Source organism: Zingiber officinale, chromosome 6A (genome assembly GCF_018446385.1).
Source record: "Zingiber officinale cultivar Zhangliang chromosome 6A, Zo_v1.1, whole genome shotgun sequence".
NCBI lineage: Eukaryota > Viridiplantae > Streptophyta > Magnoliopsida > Zingiberales > Zingiberaceae > Zingiber > Zingiber officinale.
The window spans coordinates 110,956,674-110,978,414 of NC_055997.1; the positions used below are offsets into that span (position 1 = coordinate 110,956,674).

The 21,741-nt window shown below is 40.0% G+C and overlaps 1 protein-coding gene and 1 non-coding gene across 2 annotated transcripts; one reads left to right on the forward strand and one right to left on the reverse strand.

The window, feature by feature from the left end:
* Positions 1-474: 474 nt before the first annotated feature.
* On the forward strand, positions 475-548 carry TRNAV-CAC. Its single transcript has one exon. It is a non-coding gene; the product is annotated as a tRNA-Val (tRNA).
* Positions 549-3,102: 2,554 nt separating this feature from the next.
* Positions 3,103-14,376, reverse strand: LOC121997430 (IAA-amino acid hydrolase ILR1-like 7). Its single transcript, XM_042551830.1, has 5 exons — positions 13,981-14,376; positions 4,398-4,523; positions 3,959-4,273; positions 3,706-3,834; positions 3,103-3,622 (listed from the first exon to the last, which is right to left on the reverse strand). The coding sequence occupies exons 1-5, from the start codon at positions 14,323-14,325 to the stop codon at positions 3,248-3,250; spliced, it is 1,290 nt and encodes a 429-aa protein (XP_042407764.1). The 5' UTR covers positions 14,326-14,376; the 3' UTR covers positions 3,103-3,247.
* Positions 14,377-21,741: the final 7,365 nt, after the last annotated feature.

Consider the following 21,741-nt stretch of genomic DNA (forward strand, 5'->3'; position numbering starts at 1 on the left):
GTTGCATGTCTCATTTGGAGGAAATTTTTTTGTAAATTCGTCATAATTGGGGCTCGAACCGCAAGTACCTGAGTGACAACCTGAATATCCTATCGTTGCATCATAACTTCGGGGGCAAGATTCTTAACTTTTGAGAATGAAGATGAAGGTGCATTCATCTCAGAGATTGAGAGTGAGGGTAGGTAGATCATTGGTAAGAACAAGTTGAACCCCACCGCTGCCTATTTTCTGCACTTTTTTCATCAAGCATTCGCAAACCAGATATAAAACACACTTTTCCTATGACTCAAGCGACTTATAGGAACCAAACTGAAAGTGTAGTTACTAGTTGAGATAAAAAACGAGCTCACAAGTCAAATTCGCTTAGTCCAGTAGCGAATCACGATCTGAACCGATGAGGTGAACATAGGTTGAACTCAGGTAAGTTTAATTATTAATATATGTAATACTTTATAGATCATTTTTCTTAACGTTGTCTGGGTGGTGTAGTTGGTCATCACGTTAGTCTCACACACTAAAGGTCCCCAGTTCGAACCTGGGCTCAGACATTTTTTTAACGTTTAAAATTCCTTCTGAGTTTTTTTAGTCTGCTCGAACTAACAATCAGGCGTGTTGTCATCATTTAGCAACCATATACTAGTATAACTATTGTTGCCTTACCACTCACCCGTTAATATTTATTTTTTTTAAAAGAATTTTTGTTTTCAAAAATAAAACATCACCCCGTTATATTTTTCAAAAGATAATAGGAGTTGTCTTTTTCACTTTTACCTAGTATAAATCAGATTACTATAAGGCAATACAGATATCCCATTCTTACCTGATTAATTCCAGTGGTCCTATAAATTTTTTTCATCAACTCCCAGATGAATTGAGAAATGTAAATGGATAGATAGTTTAGTATCATAATTAATTCGAACTGTAATGTATCATGGGTAATTTAAACTCTTATTGCTTAGAGAGTTCATGTTTTTTCTAATAATCCAATATCCAATACTTGTTATCTAATTTTTCACCGGACATTAAGGCATAACAGAGAGCCTAGATGAGTCATAATGAATGACCCAACCTCATAAATTTTTTTACAAGTCCCTACATATAATGTGCATTGTGAAATTTAAACCCTTAAACGGTCCACTACTTATCATCATATCATATCCCTTGGTCCTAGAACGGGTTGATGGGATGCTTGGGCGAATGTATTCATATTTGCCCATCGAATTCCCATCCACTCTAACTTCTAACTTGTATCGTACAATTTCTCATTTGTAATGTTCAGTGACGCAGCCCAGGAGGAAGACAGGACATCAGGAAGACAGGACATCCGCGGTTGCCGTCTCTTTGAAAGAATGTGTGCTTGGACGGGATCTTGCCGTCCAAGCACACATTCTTTGTGAGTCCCTTTTGTTTGCCCCTTTTAATTTGGGAAACCCTATTTGGTTTACACGTTCATCAAAGCTCTCATGCCACCATCACTCATCGCTCCATATTCAATTCCTGATTTATGCACTGTTTTTGATCGGACAATAGGAAATCTAGTGAAATTTAAGCTACTTCGAAAGGATTTAATGCCCATTCTATGATTCACGCGCCATGACCACGACCTAACATTCTTAAAAAGTAATGTAATCTTCACTTACTATTTTAGTGCTAGACTTGACTGAACTTCTACATGGTGTTTAGGAGAACTACACTTTGGTGATTGTTGTGACAATTTGGATTTGCTAAGAAGAAATATTATGACACTTGATTTTATCTTATGTTGGGGATTTTTTTTTGTGTGCTAATCAATGAGGACTATAAGGCCTAGATGAGCTCTCTGCAATAACTCAGGTTTTAGTATTGTTGTTCATGTAGTATTTGTCTTACCAACATGATTCGATCATCTCATGTCAGCATACCTATTTCTTAAGCTTGGTGAATCTATCCAACTAGAAATGGTTGGTGTATCCATTGTTGGGTCTTGCATGCCACCTACTAGAATGATATTGGGTTGAGAGTTAGATTCTAGTATTGACAAACGCATTAGATGTTAAGTAGGTATTATTAATTGTTTCTTTTTGTTTCACGGAAAATGTTTTTTTTTTTAATATTCTTTTGGATTGTCCAATGTTTGGTGCAATGCCATGTACAGTTACGGCATTGGTGTAACTCTTGAATTAGTCTTTAGACAAGGCGAAAGTCGCTGGCTCCATTTCGGTGAAGGCTGGTAAACTAGGCTCGGAACTTCGCCAACAGCTTCCCAGGCCTTATTGCAGCAATTTCTTCAAGTGTTATTTACAATCATTCATCTCTCCTTCACAAATATGGCTTGATTAGTTCCTCTGTCCATCTTTTTCAGCTTATCACCATGTCCACTATTCCTATCTCATGTGCTTGCACACTGAGTGGAGGTTATTTCAAGCTCCAGCCCTCTTATCTGCTGATCAAGAGCACATCCTCACTTAGCTCCTGGAAGTGCATTTCAAAAGCATCTTGCCTTCAGGAAGGCATCCAGCAGTGGCTTCAGGGCATCCGCTGTGGCTGTTTACAAGGTGAAACTCATTGGCCCATAGGGGGTCGAGCATGAGTTTCAAGCTTCCGACAGCACATACATACTCGACGCAGCTGAGACTGCCGGAGTGGAGCTTCCATACTCATGCCGAGCTGGAGCATGTTCAACTTGTGCTGGCCAAATTGATTCTGGTAGTATAGACCAGTCCGATGGCTCCTTCCTTGATGAAAAGCAAATGGATACGGGGTACCTTTTGACTTGCGTCTCCTACTCAAAATCCGACTGATCATTCACACCCACAAGGAAAGCGAACTCCATTGATCGGCCCCCCTGATCGAGTCAAGGAACAAGAGATACGTACTCATCAACTGAGGTTTATTGGCTGGGATGAAGGACGTATTGGTGCTGAATTAGTTTCTTGCACACTTTATTCATTGTCTCTGTTGTTGAATACTGCTATTAACTCTACTGTCGTCTTTTGCATCGGAAAGGTTGAAATCTTTATTGCAGCAATTCACAGAATGAGTTTGCTGGTAAACTCATTGGTGGCAATGGATGAACTGAACATTGTTGTATCATTATAAACATAGGTTCCTTTAAGCTACCACTTATCAAGGTACGGCAAGTATCAAACTTATTTATAATTTATAAACATCTTTCCATTTGCTGCCCTAGAGAAATAAGCTTATTTATAAATAAACCCCATGATTAAGTACACTAACAACTGAAACTCGAAGGGACAGAGAACCCCCCTCACAATTTTGCTGAATGTTGTTCCAAATAGGACAATGCAACCGCGGCATGGAGCGCGGCTCCCAAAGGAAGTGCCTGCTCATCGAGGAATAAGTAGGGAGAATGCAATGGCTGGGGTGGCCCTAAGCTTTCATTTCCAACTCCGAGCCAAAACAAGGCACTCGGCATCCTCTGTGAAAAGAAGCTGAAGTCCTCGGCCCCCATGACAAACGGGCTCTCAAGGACATTGGCATAACCGACCAATTTCTCCCCCACTGTCTTAGCATGAGCATAGATCCCTTCATCATTCACGGTCGCAGGATATGGTATGAGCTTCTGCTCCAAAAAGTCCACTAAGGCAGTGCAGCGGTGAACCGCAGCCTGTCTCTCGATAGTCTGCAAGCAAGCACGAGTAGAAAGGGAATCAGCCATTGCATTTTGTGCTACTAGTTCGTTGTCAGGGTATGTGAAATGTTTACCTCCTTGATCCTCGTTGATAGTTCAATCAGACCTTCAGTGGTTGTGCTCCGAAATGTGCCACCAAAAGCCACTGTCTCTGGAATGACATTGTAAGCATCTCCAGCTTTTATGAATCCTACCGATACCACCTGTGACAGAAATTAGTGTCATTTATACTATAAACAAATAATACCAAAAGGAAGGATTGGGGAAACTGCAATAGTTGTTAAATAAAACGATCTGGTAAATTTCAATTTCTGAAACTGAAGCTACTCTGCTATCGAGAGGGTCTGTCTCTCGCGACACAAGCTGCTGAAGGCTGAGGATTGCAAATGATGCAGGAATTAGCGGATCAATTGCTGCATGTGAAGCTGCAGCATGGCCACCTTTTCCTTTAATTATTGCTTCAAATCGGCCTGATGCAGCTAGAATAGGGCCGGCTCTGGAGGCAATTCGGCCAGTAGCGAGTGCAGGGTTGATATGCAAAGCAAAGATTGCCTCTATGTCATCCAGTTTACCCTCTTGCAACATATGGTATGCACCAGCATGACCCTCTTCCCCTGGTTGGAAAACAAGTTTAACTGTTCCCTTCAAGCACAATAGACATATACAAGTTTGGTAAGAATCACAAAATCATGCAGTAATGATAATTCATTATGATCTTGTCGCAAAAACATGGCTTTATCAATCAATTTTCTGGTCATAGATGTACCTTCAGTTCACTTTTACTATTTTGAAGCAGCTTGGCTGCACCAAGGAGCATGGTTACATGAGCATCATGACCACAAGCATGCATTTTCCCACTTTCTTTGCTCTTGTACTCCCAGTTCACAAGCTCCTTCAAGAGGATAATAAGGATACAGTGACTAGAATTTCTTGCTTTTTGAAAAAAAATACACTATATTGACAATCCAAGATGATTCACATCAACTGAAGTTATAAAAAGAATGTTTTGAAGAGTGAATGCATCAGTAAATTGTTTGGATATATATGATCACTGAATCTATATGTCAAAGCAAGCGAGAATCTAAATAGCTAGTTGCAGAAAATTTCACAAAGTGAATGATCATCATAAAAGCAAATTTGCAACTTCTACTTAATATCCAATAAACATAAGCTAGAAAGGTTCCTTCCATCTTTCCTAGGAGGAAGGCTACATGGTTTTACAGTCTATTTAATCACCTTTAACTCACACCTTGGGCAAGCCAAACCTCACTTCAGACCAGTCCATTCACTATAGCCTAGTCACATTTATGCCAAGCGGACCTTACCAGCCTCTAGTTCACCTTGGCCAACATCAACTTCAAGCAAGCCCAACTAGTTCCTGCCCACCTTGACCCAACTGCATCCACCTTTGGCAAACTGAATCCGGCTAAAAAATTGGGCTCTACTGAACACTTTGTAGTGCTCATCTGGCTGGCTATGATCTCGAAATGAGGGGGTTGACGGGTGACTCATATTTGAATGAAGGTCAATGCGATGGGCGTCATGAAAGAAAAATCTATTAAGATCTTTCGTAACAGAATTTCGTTACGATTTTTTATAATAGAATTCTATTGCGATTTTTCATAATAAAATTCTAGGGTAATATTTATAGGGATTATTATAAACTTATTGGATCATGAGAATCATTGAATGTGATTCTCTTATAGAGAAAATTTTAATAAAGCTTCGGCTATTTTTTGGAGTAGACATGTCGCCGAACGGTAACTCTTCTTCTTCCTCGCTTCTTCTTCTTCCTTGTGTTTGCTTCCTCTTGAGCGTCTTTGTCTCATTGCTCTGCGCGATCTCTTTCTCTCGTCGTCTTCTTCCACATTAGAGGTTGAGAGGCGTCACCCCTCTCTTTGCGTAATAATTGGTATCAAAGCGAGATTTTTATAGATTTCTTCAACATGTCGGAGACGACTTCTACGAAGTTTGATATGATGAAATTTGACGAAACCAAGAACTTCGGATTATGGCAGAGAAGGGTCAAGAACTTGTTTGTGCAATAAGGCATAATGAAGGTGCTAGGAGAAAGGAAACCAGAAAGCATGGAGAGATCGGATTGGGAAGAACTTCATGACAACAATCAGATTTTGTCATACGGATGATGTGATGTACTATGTCATGGACGAAAAGTCATCGGTAGCAGTTTAACAAAAGCTGGAAAGCCGATACATGCTAAAGTCATTGACAAACAAACTGTATCTTAAGCAAAAATTATTCGGACAGAAGATGACAGAGGGAACCGATCTGAGCCAGCACATCAACGTATTCAACTAAATTGTGAGCAATCTGAAGTGGGTTGATGTGAAGATCGAAGACGAAAACAAGGTGTTGATTTTGTTGAATTCTCTACCTTCATCTCCTACGTATGAGAATTTGGTTATTACATTGATGTGGGGTAAGAAAACTCTTAAATTGGAGGAGATCACGGGTGCATTGCTAGGTTTTCACTAAAGGAAGAAACCAAATGATGAAGTTTCTCATGGAGAAAGACTTGTGGTAAATAGCATCCAAGAGTGTGGTAGGAACAAATCTCGACATGAATCGGGTAATGACAAGCTCATTCTAAGTCGAGAAGGAAGAAGATGATCATGTGCTAGAAGTGTAGAGGCAAAGGTCATATGAAGAGAGATTGGTCAAAGATAAAGAAGCATGTTGCAGAGAACAAAGGTAATTCGGTAAAGTCTGCAAACATAGTTGAAGAAGAAAATTTAGAGCGCGGTGATTGAGATATGCTATCAGTTATGCCGAGCTCGGAGCAATTAACGGATGCATGGATTTTAGACTCTACATGTTCATATCACATGACTCTAAACAAAGAGTGATTTGACACCTATAGGGTAGTGAATTCTGATTCAGTGTTGATGGGAAATGATGCGTCATGCAGAGTTATCGGCATAGGGTATGTAAGAATCAATATGTTTTATGGTGTGATCAAAACCCTATGTGATGTCAGATATATACCAGAGCTAAGGAAGAGCTTGATCTCGCTAGGCACACTAGATGATATTAGTTGTAGTTACAAATCAATGAACCGGATAATAAAAGTCAGCAAGGGAGCTCTGACGGTAATAAAAGGGCAAAAGTTAGCAGGGAATATCTATAAGTTGATAGAGACTACAATTATAGCAGTCGCCTCGGTGGAGTCTGAATTAGACAATACTGTCTTGTGGCATATGCAACTAGGGCATATAGGTGAACATGGGATGCTAGAACTTTACAAGAGAGATTTGTTGAAAGGTGTTAAAACGTGCAAGCTTGAATTCTACAAATTATATGTTCTTGGGAAACAGAGTAAAGTGCAATTCAAGATGGCAACAAACAAGATAGAGGGGATTCTGGACTATGTACATACAGATCTCTGGACCAACCAGTGTAGCATCACTTGGAGGACACTTGTATTTTGTGAGTTTTACTGATGATTACTCACGAAAGGTCTGGGTATACTATATGCATCACGAGTTGTAAACTTTTGCAAAGTTTAAACTGTGGAAAACTGAAGTGGAGAACCAGACCGGAAGGAAGATCAAATGTCTTAGATTAGACAATGAGACTCCGTACACAGATTCAAAGTTTCAAGAATTTTGTGAGCAGCATGGGATAATGAGACATTTCTCGGTTCGCAAGACACCTCAGCAGAATAGAATGGTAGAAAGGTTGAACAGAACAATCATTGAGAAGGCAAGATGTCTCATGCTGAATGTAGGGCTAGCAAAGAATTTTTGGACAGAAGCGGTTAATATGATATGTTATCTTATTAATAGATCACCAAGGGCAGCACTATAAGGAAAAGTATTAAAGGAAGTATGGATAGAGAATCGAGTAGATTACTCTCATCTTCAAGTTTTTGGATGTCTAGCATATATGTACATATCTAGTGAGAAAAGATCAAAGCTGGATGCGAAGTCAAAATAGTGCATTTTTCTGAGGTATCAGAAAGAAGTTAAAGGTTTCAAGCTTTGGGATCCTAAGGCAAACAAGGTGGTGATGCGGTATTTGACGAGAAGGCTATGTTACAGCGTACTCAGGAAGAAGGAAAGGAAACACCACATAGCAACATGAAGAAAGATATTGTGCAACTAGAGTTAGAGACTCATGACTCCAATGATTTTAGCTTAGAACACACGAAACATCACACTATAGCTGGTGGCAAAACGAGGTAAAACCACCCACAAAATACGGATTCAAAGACTTGGTATCTTAAGTAGTTATCACTAGTAGCGGAAACTCTACATCTTTTCAAGAGGCGATACACAGCTCTGACAATGACAAGTGGACGGGTGCTATGGTGGAGGAGATGGAGTCGTATAAGAATCAAATGTGAGATCTAGTGGAACTTCTTGAAAGAAAGAAAGTTATAGGGTGCAAGTGGATATTCAAGAAGAAAGAAGCAATGACAAAGGAAGAAGTGAAGTTTAAGACTTGGTTGATAGCAGTGTTTTAAATCGCGTAGCGTTGGTTCATAGCGTTTTTGTCTTGTCATCGCGTAGCGTAAATAGCGAAGCGTATAGCGCAAGCTTTTCGTGCACGTCAATGTTTAAATTAAAAAAAAAATAAAATATACTTATATAAGTAAAATAAAAATAACATAACCTAAAATTAATCATAATAATTCATTACATGTCAAAAAATCCCATAACAACAATTTAAAAAGTCTTATAATTAAAACAACATAACCTAAAAATAATCAATATCATCCAATTCTATATCACTATCATCATCAATAGTGTCTGTTGGAAAATTTCCACTATCAAAAGTTGTTAGAATTACTCCTCCATAATTTTCAGTATCAAGATGATTATCTTCCACATCAACAAGACTCAACCTTGCTTGTTTGTCTTTGCTTCCACCTATTATATAAGAGAAACGACATTTAAGAATCAATTATAGGTGAAGTAGATATAAATAAATAATTTGCATATGCTTAGTGCTTACTTGAATTTTCAACCACTCTTTTTTTTGAATTCGTAGGAGGAACTTCAACTATATCCTCAACATCTTCGATTCGCTTATCTGAGTCGAAAAGACTTTCAAAGGTAGCCGACGGCACATGCACAATAGGATCACTTTCAAACAATTCATCATCTTCAAGCCATTTAGTAGTTACGGGGAGAAATGGACCTTCTTTCTCAGTTATCCATTCATCATCCGAATTAATTTCATCAACTACAATGGGATCAATCTTGTCTCTCCTCCTAATGCTTCTCTCCCTAAGCTTGAAGTTATATTTCACAAACACCAACGCATTCAACTTTGCATGTTCAAGCCTATTTCTCTTTTTTGTATGAATCTAATATTACAAAGAAGAAAACATATATAAAAAAATTTAAAATAAACAATGATATGAAAATTATAAAACAATTAAAATTCAAGTATAGTTAGAAACTTAGAATACTCACCGATTCAAAAGTGCTCCAATTTCTTTCACATCCCGAAGCACTACAAGTGAGACCAAGCACTCGAATTGCAAATGTAATAAGCTCGGGTGTCTTACTTCCAAAACGTTCCCACCACGAGACTAATAAGTAATAACATTAAAAAAAAAAATTACAAGAATGTATATAATTTTAAAATATGAATGCTAGTATAATTTTACAAGAACGTTTACAAGAAGAAAATTTTATCCGGAGTTCGCAACATTCTTGTTCGTTTTGCTATTGCAGTTCCAAATTCTCCTTCAGCTTTATTATACAAGTCCAATTGGATGTCTGCTTTAAGACGATCATCAGAAGACAACATCCTATCCATGCAAGTATACAATCCATCTCTAACTTCATCACAATCAAAAAATCTTTCTTCATAACACAATTGCGGGTTCAAATAGTACCCGGCCGTTTGTAGAGGATGATGAAGTTGTGGAGTCCATCGTGAATCAATTTTTTTCCAAATGGGCTTGTATTTTCTGTCAACTCCCCCACAATTAAATTTTATTGTCTCTTTTGCCTTATTTATAAGTTCATAAATATATCCCATGGCCGATCTCTCATCCAAATCAACTTCCCTTAACACACTTACAAGAGGAACAACACTCTTAACACAAAATGCAACATGTGGCCAAAAGTTGGGATCATTAATAACAATTCTCTTCATGACCTTCCCCTGAGTTGTTTGAGATAGTGGTGAACTAACCCAATCTTCGAAAGCAAACATTTGTTCAAGTGGCCTTTTAACCTTATACATACTCTAAAGAGTGAGAAATGAAATTGCAAAGCGAGTAACAGCGGGACCGAGAGTTTCTTTACCGTTTGTATACTTCCTCATCAAAGAAAGTATAGTCCCACGACCATAAAGGAACTTCACAACCATCTTAGCTTGCTCAATTGTGTCAGAAAAAATCTTCAACTTTGCAATATCCTCCAACATTAGATCAATGCAATGCGCCGCACAAGGTGTCCACCAAATTCTATGTCTAGTCTCCATAATTTTTTCCCCCGCCTTAATGCATTTCGAAGCATTATCCATGACAATTTGAATTACATTTTCCTCTCCCACATCATCAACAACATCATCAAGATATTTAAAGATCAATTCCCCATTTTTAATAGAAGCTGATGCATCAATAGATATCAAAAAGAAAGTGCCGGCGGGACTATTTACCAAAAAATTAATCAAACTTCTATTCTTTCCATCCGTCCAACCATCGGACATAATAGTGCATCCATATTTTTTCCATGCTTTTTTATGCTCCTCATATATTAGGTTGATGCCATCAACCTCAGCTTTAAGTATCCAAGTTCTTAACTCATGCATTGAAGGAGGCTTGAACCCTCTTCCATATTTCGCAATGCCCTCAACCATAGGCAACCAATAAGGATCATTCACAACATTAAACGGAAGTGCGGCAGAGTATATAAAACGACCAACTCTACGCTTCACATCAACCAGTAAATCTTTTTTGTATGTCGAATTTAGAGTTGTTTGTTGAGGTTCAGAACTAACAAATCCATGAAGGGTACCTTTACCTTTTGATTCACCACTACCAGAACATCCAATTGAATTTCCCCCTACACTTCCAACTTTTGAGGATTGCGTACTCATACTCTGGGACCTTCACCAATCTCTCGTAACAATTCGGTTTGTTTGCTTTTAGATGCTCTAATTTTGTCAAGTGTTTCTCTAATTTCTTTCTTAATATCATCCGGAACACTAACACAAGGTGCAACCCCTTTATGAGTTTGAGCTAAATGTTCTTTCAAACGAGTAATCCCTCCATTCGATATATGATGACAAAATTTGCACCGAACAGATTTTTCCCCTTCATTTTGATAATAATATTTCCAACCAATATCTTTTTTTGACAAATTCGTAGACATTGCAAATTCTAACCAGACAATCAAAATCCTAGAAAAACAAAAGAAAAAAATCAAAACAAATAATTAATTAATTAGAAAAAAATAAAAATCAATCAAGGCATCTAGAAGATCGATCACAGGATCAATCCAATTCCTTGGATCGATCCTGTGATCGATCGAGATCCTTTCTGTTCGAACATAAAGGATCGGGATCGATCACTCGATCGATCCAGGTACCCGACTCGCGAAATCTTTGCTCCTTGGAGAAAAAAAAAAAAAGAAAAAACGAAGAAACGAAGAAAACGAAAGGAAGGAGAAAAGCTTACCTCCAATCGTTGTCCCTGGCCGCCGCTCACAGGTCACTGCTCGCCGCTCGCCTTGTTGCTCGCCGATCACACCGCAGCTAGGTCTCTGCTTGCCGCTCGTCTCTTGCAAGTTATCGCTCGCCAATCGCCGCCTGTCGCCTCTGCCCTACCTTCGCCTCTGCCTACCTCGACGGTCACGATTCGATGCCTTTGCCCTACCTATTGTGTAAGCATTTTACAATTCTAGCGCCCGCAATGGGCCGCCAAGGCATGATAGCGCACGCTATGTGCGCTATCTACGCTTTTGTCCCGAATAGCGTGGGCTATTCGGGACAATCGCTAATCAGCGAACGCTCTGTGCGTTCGCTGATCGTAGCACGCGATAGCGGCTATGTAGCGCGTTATTCGCCGCTATTGAAAACCCTGGTTGATAGCAAAGGGGTATTCACAGAGAAAATGGATTGACTATGAAGAAATTTTCTCTCCAGTAGTAAGACATACGCCAATTAGAGTGGTATTGACTTTGGTGACACATTACGATTTGCAGGGCAAATGGATGTGAAGACGATATTTCTTCATGGAAATTTGGATGAGCAGATTTTTATGTCACAACCTGAGGGATTCAGTCAGCCCAGACAAGAGTAGTTGGTTTGCAAGTTGAAGAAATCGCTTTATGGATTGAAACTATCTCTTAAGCAATGGTACAAATGTTTTGATTCATACATGATTCAAAATGGATATAGGAGATGTGAGTATGATTGTTATATATATGTGAAGAGCCTTGAAGATGAATCACTGATTTTTTTTACTACTATACGTAGATGATATGCTCATTGTTGCAAAAAAGATGAAAGAGGTTGATAAATTGAAGAGGCTACTGAGCAAGGAATTTGACATGAAAGATTTGGAAGAAGTCAAGAAGATTCTTGCAATGAAGATTCATAGGGATAGAGCTGCAGCGAGATTTTGGTTATCTTAATGTAGCTATGTGGAGAAGGTGCTGGATAGGTTCAACATGATGAATGCAAAGTCGGTGAACACACCCTTGGCACATCACTTCAAGTTATCCAGTACACAATGTCTAAAGATGGATGACGAGATCCAAGAGATGTTAAAAGTTTCTTATGTCAGTGTAGTTAGTTGTCTGATATATGCCATGGTTTGCACCAGACCAGATTTAGCGCAAGCAATTAGTATGGTGAGCAAGTTTCTCTCAAATCCTGGTCGACCACATTGGGATGCAATGAAGTGAATTTTTAGATATTTCAGAAATACAACTGATTATGACATCATATTCAGTAGACAATCGGAAGATCCTTCAGTTGTTGGGTATGTAGATGTAGGCTATGTAGAAGGACTACTACAGGATACGTGTTCACTGTAGCAGGAGGACCTATCTGTTGAAAATCTATGATACAATCTATTATTGCATTGTCTACAATGGATTTGGAATACATGGCAGTAGCTAAACCAGCGAAGAAAGCTTTATGACTTACAGGGTTGGTTAGAGAACTGGGCGTTCAACAAGATGGAGTCAAGTTGTTATTCGATAGTCAAAGTGTTATCTATTTGGATACAAAGTAGGTGTATCCTGCGAGAACCAAGCACATTAATATGAGGTTTCACAAGATCAGAGAGTTGATTGCTTCCGGGGAAATTCAACTTGAGAAGGTTCACACAATGCTGTAAACATGTGGAAGGAAGAGATCTAGGTGGAGTTTTGTTCAGATACTCGTATTTTTCGAAGGGGTGAATATTCGCCAAGGTGGAAATTATTGACAGGTGACTCATATTTGGATGAAGATCAATTCAATGGGCATCATGAAAGAAAAATTTGTTAAGGTTTTTCGTAACAGAATTCTGTTACGACTTTATTGGGTCTAGAGTTTAGACACTATTTATAGGGATCATTGAAAACCTATTGGATCATGAGAATCATTGAATGTGATTATCTTGTGTAGAGAGAATTCTAATAAAGATTTGGCCATTTTTGTGGAGTAGGCACGCCACCGAATCACGATAACTTTTCTTCTTCTTCTTCTTCTTCCTCATGTTTGCTCCCTCTTGCGCGTCTTTGTCTCATTGCTCTGCGTGATCTCTTTCTCTTCCTTCATTCGCGTTAGAGATTGAGAGGTGTTGCCATTCTCTTTACGCAATAGAGGGCCAAGCCAATTTAATATTCTTGATAGACTTCCATAATGTTATAATAAGAACACCACAACACAATCAAATTTGGTTCACCCTCAAGGCACTTTAAGTTTGGTTCACCATCAAGGCACTTTCCAGCTTAAAGTGTAACACACTCCATCCACTTAAGAAGTTTCAGAAGTAGACATATAAGAACTTGAGTTAGTACCATGTTTTGAGCATATAAGTTAGCTTTCTGTTTCTTACTAATTGGTTCAAGCTTTTTCATCAAATTCAAGTTTGTGTTCGGCATAATTTGGTTCACGAAGCAGCAAAAGTTTCATTTGCTAATCTCAATCTTATATTTTGTTGCATCTTTCAACGAACAGGCAATCAAATCTATATCATGTGGTCAATGGTGAATCATCTAGATTAGATGGCCGGTCGATTTAGGGTTTCGAACACTAACACATTAATGGCGTCAAAAATCTCATTTACCGACCCTGTTTTTTTTAACTGCTTCAAACCCAGAAACCAAAATCCCCATGGAAATGTATTCGAATTAGGTCGGGTTCTCGCTTACCTGCAACGGGAGCGCATCCATGTCAGCCCGAAGGGCGAAAACGGGACCAGCGCCGGAGCCGACGGAGGCAACGACCCCTGTCTTGGCGACCGGCCAAGTGTAGCGGATTCCAAGAGCGTCGAGCTCCGACCTGATTAGCTCGCTCGTCTGGAACTCCTCGAAGGCGAGCTCCGGGTGCTGGTGGACCCGCCGGCGGAGGGTCGTCAGCCAGTCGAAGAACTCCGGCGATCGAGCCGATTCGAGCAGCTCGAGACCGGATATCAAAAAGCCCCCCAAGCCAGAGGAGAGGAGGAGGAGGAGGAGATGGACGGAGGGTCCGAGAAGAGAAGAGGAAGACGAAGCCATGGAATCGAAAGTCGACGGCCCATCGCCCACTACAACATTTAATACCGCAAATATATCATTCCAAACTAATCACATAATTATAGATATATTAATTTTAATACTTATCTTAATAATTAACTTCACAATGTTATTTTAAATTACTCGTATTAATTAGCGTTTAAGTGATGATTTACTACATACCGTGGAATTTAGAATAATTCATATCATTATAAAATTAAAATTGAAAAAGAATAAATTAATTGGCATTTAAAATTAAATATTCATAGCCAACCTAACGTACAAAAACATTTTATGAATTGCAAAGGAGCATTTAAAAAAAAACAAAATTATGAATGAATTGTTATTTTAATATATTTTAAAAGGACATCTTTTAATGATATAAATAAAAAAGTATACCTTTGTTAAAGGACGACTTGTGAATGGAAAATATAAATTAAAATCAAACTTCTCTATCAAGATAGCCTCAATTGATGATTTTTAATCGGTCAGTTTCGGCTGGGTTAGACCGAACTGTCAGCTTGTCTTAACTGCCAAGCCGATTGTGTAGTTGTCTACCAGACTAGCTACCAAGTGGACTTGTTCTAGCCCGAGTGAGATGTGGTTGGTTGAATGCTGAGTGTCACGAGGTCTAGGCAATCCGAGTGCTTCCCGAGTTGCTGTACCTCTCGATTGCCCACTATCAACTAGGCTGAGTCTGAATGGATTGCTACTGCTTGAGCGACGAGTGCTCGAGAGCGAACTTCGACTAGTCAGGAAGCAAGGCCGATTACTTGGAGTGATTGAGTGTTGAGTTTCAATTCGCTTACGTGTCAAGTGGGACGAGTGTTGAGTCACCAGAGAGCTCCAAAGCTCGAGTGAACCGACTACTGTCGAGTAGTCGAGAACTCGAACCCGAGCCCGAGCGGGTCACTGAGTCAGGAAGTCATATCCTGACCGTTGAGCCCGAGTGGGAAATTGAGTGGTTACATCTCTTGATTGCCCACTATCAACTAGGTTGAGTCTGAATGGATCGCTACTGTTTGAGCGACGAGTGCTTGAGAGCGAAGTTCGACTAGTCAGGAAGTGAGGCTGATTACTCGGAGTGATTGAGTGTTGAGTGTCAATTCCTCTACGTGTCGAGTGGGATGAGTGTTGAGTCACAAGAGAGCTCCAAAGTCCGAGTGGACCGACTGCTATCAAGTGGTCGGGAACTCGAGCCCGAGTGGGTCACTGAGACAGGAAGCCACATCTTGACTGCCAAGCCCGAGTGGGAAATTGAGATGTCAAGGCCTATGTTTAATAGAGTTTCCTTAAAATAAATTTGTCCCTTCTAATAGTGTAATTTTCCTGTTTAACTAGTATCACATTAGCAACAGAAAATTAAAGTTTATGTCACGAACTATTTTTACAATAAATAGCGATGGAATTATAAATTTATGATGCTAAATTGGCACATTTTTGCCAAAATCATCACATTTTAATGTTTTCCCTTTTACACAAAGTATAACAATCAATAAATCACCACAAATGATGGTTATTACAACAGTTTACATTATAGAACTAAACAACACAATATTCACATTACAAACTAAATATCACAAGATCCAATTCAAATATAATAAACAAGTCTAATGATTCCGAAGAAATTAAAAGAGAGAAAACTAGGACTTGCTTTATTATGGACATCAATCAATAATGATGTTATGAGGTAATGATGAACGTTTGTTTCTCAAGATACAATCACGAAACCACGATTGCAACCTAGCACAGGTTGTTGGTTGTGAAACAAGGGTGTATTTAAACGTTATCACGGTTGGGACCTTTATGTCTGGCTAGAGGGGGTGAATAGAGTTTCTTCGATTTCTTGCCTACAACTTGTTAGCAGAATCAAAAGCAAAGGAAAGACAAAAATGAAAACAATAATACAATGCTAACGCTTTGCAATTTACTTGGTCTTTACTTTCTTGAGGTGAATAATCCAAGGGTCCACACACATACGATCAAGTTTCACTATGCTCTTCTCCTTTTTGAATCAAACATGAAGGTAGAGAAACCCTTATAAAGTGATATCTTCCTCTTACAAAATTAAAGAATGAATTTGGGAGGAAGAGACTGAGAATCTGTAGACTTGGAGATCACTTGGAGAGCTTTGAAGGTTAGAATAGCAAGTGTTTTTTCTCCAAACTTCAAGAATAGTTTTTATATTTTTCCCGGCATCAGTCGACTGCTGTTCATATCAGTCGAGTGATGGACTTCAACGACACTTAAGATTTTGCGGGATCTCCTGCCGTCAACATATAACAATCAATTACCAGTCGACTGGTAACTGACTGCAACTCACTGTTCGTTTTAGGATCGGGTATCAGTTGACTAGTGCAAGAACCAGTCGACTGATACTTCTTAATATAAGAGTACAACACTTCAAATATGATCTTTCATACTTGAAACATACCTTTAGCCTAGACTTATACTTTTAAGCATATTCTATCAGCTTCGCGTCCTTAGGATGTTTCCGAATTCATGGCTCCTCATCCTTGTGCTTGCCTTCAAGTGTTTCCTTTGTCTTCATCATGCTAAGTCTTCTTTTGCCAAGAGGCCGCACCTCTAGGACTTCACCGCTAAGAGCCATGCTTCCGGACTTCATCCGCCAAGACTATTTTCTTGGACTTTCCTTGCCAAGTCTTCATACCTGGGCTTTTTTTTTTTGTACCTGCTTACTCAACATTTATGTTAGATCACCAATATTGCCTAACTTAAACTTATTTAACCAAACATCAAAAGTAAATAATACCTAGAGCAAGATCGCACCAACAATCTTCTCCTTTTTTATGTTTGGCAAATTGTTTAAGTTAGGTCTTTAAATATGCAATAATCATAAAGTATAGGCATAATGTATGTATATGAAAATCATGATCATAGAGTTCAACTTTTTAAAGTGAAAGTTCTAACTTAACCTATCTATTTCTCCCCCTTTACATACAACAAAAAGTTAGAGGGAGCATAAACCAAAACTCCCCCTCAAACAAGTGTAAATATTTTGATAAATTTAAGAACTTAAGCTCCCCCTTAATCCAAAATACTCTCTAAGTGCGAGGGGACAGAATGATATGCCACAATAAAATATATCCAAGTTAGGAAGATTCAAGGTGTAAATTCAGAGGAGTCTAATTCCAATGTTCTAGTCGACTGGTACCTGTGCCAATCGACTAGTATCAGATTTTCAGCAGTGATGTGTGTTGTATTTTAGAGATGCAAACACACATGAGTGCACTACTCAATACACAAACTTATGAAATTTAGGCATTTCACACACTATAAAATAGACATAAACATAAAAGTCATACATAAGTACTAATAGGCATAAATGTCATACAAAAGCATAAGCCTATGCAAAGTCACAAAGAGAAATAAACATGAAATACAAAGTGCTACAAGAGCGTCTATGGCGTTTGAGATAAATAGAGGATGAACATGTCTAAACCAAAAGTTTCTCGACATAAACTAAGAGTAAAACACCGCGCCTAAACATCATCACTAGGAGGAGGAGGAGCCTGGTACGTCAAATCCCAATGCTGCATCATCTCATACATGGCGATCTGACGCTGCTGAGAATCAACCCAATCCTAACGAAGGCCCTAAATATCCTGATGAAACCCCTAAAACTCCTGATGGATCATCTTCTCTAGGTGGGTAATCCTCTTGTCCGTAGACATACGCGATGGCTCTGGAACAACAACATCCTCCTCGTCGCTAGAGTCTAATGTGTTGGTGCAATATCCTTTAGGTCAAGGTTGACTGAGTTGACCAAGCTTGGGTCTTGGTCATAGTTTCGATGTTTGACAATACATGTAGACACATGGACAATGCAGGTGCAGTTGTTCATGTGGGGAGATTCTGATCAGGGATTGATCAGTGTGATTGAAGGAGAGTCAAGTAGGTCAAGAGTGACCGGATACCTGACTAGGAAGTCCTAACTGGTATGTTAGGCAGCAGAAGTGAAAGTCCTGGTGAGTGAAGCCAGGCAGAAGGAAAGCCCTAGTGAGTGAAGCTAGGCAGATTGGAAATCCTGGTGAGTGAAGCCAGGTGAAAGTCCTAGTGAGTGAAGCTAGGCAGATTGGAAATCCTGGTGAGTGAAGCCAGGTGAAAGTCCTGGTGAGTGAAGCTAGGCAGAAGGAAATCCTGGTGAGTGAAGCCAGGTGAAAGTCCTGGTGAGTGAAGCCAGGCAAGGGAAAATCCAGATGGATCAAGGATGATCAGACATCTGGTGGAAGTCCAAGTAGGACAAGAGAGTGACCGGATACTTGGCACGACGAGTAAAGTCCAAGTGGGTCAAAGGGATTGACCAGACACTTGGTGGGAAGTCCTAGCAGGTCAAAGGAGTGACCAGATGCTAGGCATGATGTATCAACAGGTCAAGGTTGACCGGATGTTGGTTTGAGAGGCTTGGGACTTGGTTTTGGGCAAAAACCAAGTGCTAGATCGATCAGTGGATCGATCCAGGAGCTGGATCGATCAGTGGATCGATCCAGGCCTTTCCTAGCGAACAGAGAGCCTCTGGATCGATTCGTGGATCGATCCAGATGTCCAAATCGATCAGTGGATCGATTGGGACGCGGCTGCTTTGCGCGATAAGCGCTGGATCGATCCGTGGATCGATCCAGGCGTTTTTCCAGAGCACAGAGGCGCTCTGGATCGATCCGTGGATCGATCCAAAGCCTCCCCGATCGATTGGGAATATTCGAATCGATCGGGATCCGACCGTTGCGTCGTATTTGAGCTGCAGGCGTGCGTTGGCTGCGGCATTACTTCACCGATTCACTCCAGATCTCTCGCCAGCTTCTCCACAGCACTTGCAAAGCTCAGATCGCCAGTTCTTGAAGGATCTTGGAAGGTTTCCAAGTCAAGAGGCGGATCAAAGTCAAGAAGAGAAGCTAGGGTTAGGGTTTGTACTCATTGTAAGCTTGTATTTCTTGTATCCTTTCCCTCTCTTCGTGTACTGAGTCTTGTAGGGCTTCTCCGCCCTTGGTAGTTACCATAAAGGAGAGTTTTATTAGTGGAGGGTGCGTGCGTAGGTGTGGATCCTTGGACTAGTCACCTCTTGTGAGGTGGATACTAAGTAAACCAACCTTGTTAGCGTTGTATGATTTGTTTCTTTGTATTTTCGCTGCACATCTTTGAAGGAACAAGCAACGCCGAGCACCGAGCGAACGCGACGAGCTATTCACCCCCCCTCTAGCTACTTTTGGTCCTAACAAGTGGTATTAGAGCGAGGCCGCTCTTCACCGGAATCATCGCCGGAAGGGTCAAGTATAACAAGAAAAGCTAGAGGGTGAAGAAGTTGGAGCAAATTCTTCAAGTTCAAGACTTAAAAAAGCTCAACTTCAAGATGCAATTCCAAGATGGACTTGGATTTGACACAAGGGTGGCTCCACCATACACTTCCACGAGTTTTGATTCTTGGAAATCAAGAATTGAAAATTTTCTTATGATGGAGATAGAGCAATGGTTTGCTCTAATGGAAGGCTTCGAGGCTCCAAGAAATTCAAAGGGCAAAGTTCTCAAGAGGAGCAAGTGGAGCCAAGAGCAAGTCCAAAGGTGCGAGGCCAATGATAAAGTGACCAAGCTCTTGGTAAATTTATTGCCAAGCACCATCCTTTGCAAAATTGGAGAATTTGAAGATGCAAAGGAATTATGGAGCAAATTGGCCAAGCTTCATGAAGAGATCCCCTCCACTGTACAAGAGCAAGAAGTATCCAGAGAGGGTGACTCTTTGGAGCAAGACCAAGAGGAGGGCTCCGAGGTTGAGAGATGCTCAACCTCCGAAGAAGAGGAAATCCAAGAAGCTTCATCCTCAAGGGAATGCAACGAAGGGAACAAGGAGGGAGCATACTCCTTGTTTCATATTCAAGATGATGAAGCCTCCACCTCTAGGATTGAGGGGGAGCAATCCTTGGTGACGCCGGATCAAGAAGAAGGAGAAGCTTCTACATCCGGGTCAAGAGATGAAGAGATTGAAGAAGCTTCTACCTCCACGAGTCAAGAAAAATCAAATGGAGGAGAATCAAGATCGGATCAAGAGGAAGCTTCTACCTCCGGATCCAAAGGAAAAGATGCCACCCCTACAAGCAAAGGTATAAATATTTCAATTAAAAATAAAATCATATTATATGCTTTGAGTGTAGGGAACATGGGCACTATAAGAGCAAGTGCCCTAAATTGGCCAGAAGGAGGCCAAGTCACAACAAGGGAGCCTACAAGGAGATCATCCCAACATCAGAGTCAGGAGGCTGCCTTTTCTTGCAAGCCAAAGGCATTGACTCCCTCAGGGATGATCCTCAAGGGGTCGGATCAGGGAGTCCAAGGTAAAGAAGAAGGTATCTTTTATTGAGCCTACCCCTTACATTATGGTGAAAAGCATGATAGTTCTAACTTTTATCATTTTAATGCAATTTACCATAAGAATAGAAAGCATGAGGGCTTTAAGGAAAAACATGTGGCCCTACATGCCAAAACTACCCAACCTAAGGTTAGGAAGGTAGATAGACACTTGGGTGGGAACACTAAGGAAAATAGACACATGCCCAAGATCAAAAATGCTCATGGACCAAAACCTAAGGATTTAATGATAGAAAATCAAGTCTTGAGGTCAAGACTTGACAAACTAGAAAAGACCCTAAAAAGGATGGAGAATATCCTTAAAGGGCAAAATGAGCAATACCTAGGGCTAGGAGCACAAAGGTCATCCAATGGCTATAGAGGTTTGGGATACAAACCCAAAGCTAAAAAGGATGTGCCTAGTTATCATAGGGTTCCATATAGCTATGGAACAAACCCTAAGTCTAGAGGTCAAGTCAAAGATACAAGGAAGATATCCTAGAAGTATCTTTGCAACCAAAGTGACTAAGACTTCTAAGAAGTCTAAGAAAGTCACTAACAAGGTCACAAGGGAGGCTATCCCTAGAGTTGACCTAGAAAATGTGACCAAGGCTTCTAAGAAGCCCAACAAGGTCACTAGGAAGGTATCTAGGGAAGTTATCCCTAGTGAGTACCTAGAGCATCCAAGGAGCATCAATAGGTGTTGGGTTCCTAGGAGCATCTTCTCTACCCCATAGATGGGTTAGAGAGTGTCAACTCCGATTAGAAGGGTAGTTAACCCAACTTTGAGGAAATTAACACTCAAGGAGCATTTTCAAGGTTTTAGTTAACCTTTGAAAATGAAATGGACCTATTGATTACTCCTTGAAAGAGTAAAATGTGTCTAATGGTGAAAAATTGATTTTATCTTAAAATGGCACAAATTGGGAAAACCTTGAGAAATACCAAGTTGGGATTTTGGTATTCTCTTGGAAATTTAAGGCAATCCGGGCCTTGATTTATGTAATCACTCTTGAGGAAAAATGGAATATGCCAACATTTGAGGACATGTTTATTTTCAAT

Bases quoted from the DNA above. Each gene is read 5' to 3' on its own strand.
- LOC121997430 (XM_042551830.1), bottom strand. From the start codon at position 14,325: ATGGCTTCGTCTTCCTCTTCTCTTCTCGGACCCTCCGTCCATCTCCTC. The intron at 4,524-13,980 runs GTAAGCGAGAAC...ATCCTCTTGAAG, and splicing joins TGGATGCGCTCCCGTTGCAG to GAGCTTGTGAACTGGGAGTA. The intron at 4,274-4,397 runs GTACATCTATGA...TTGTGCTTGAAG, and splicing joins ATAGTAAAAGTGAACTGAAG to GGAACAGTTAAACTTGTTTT.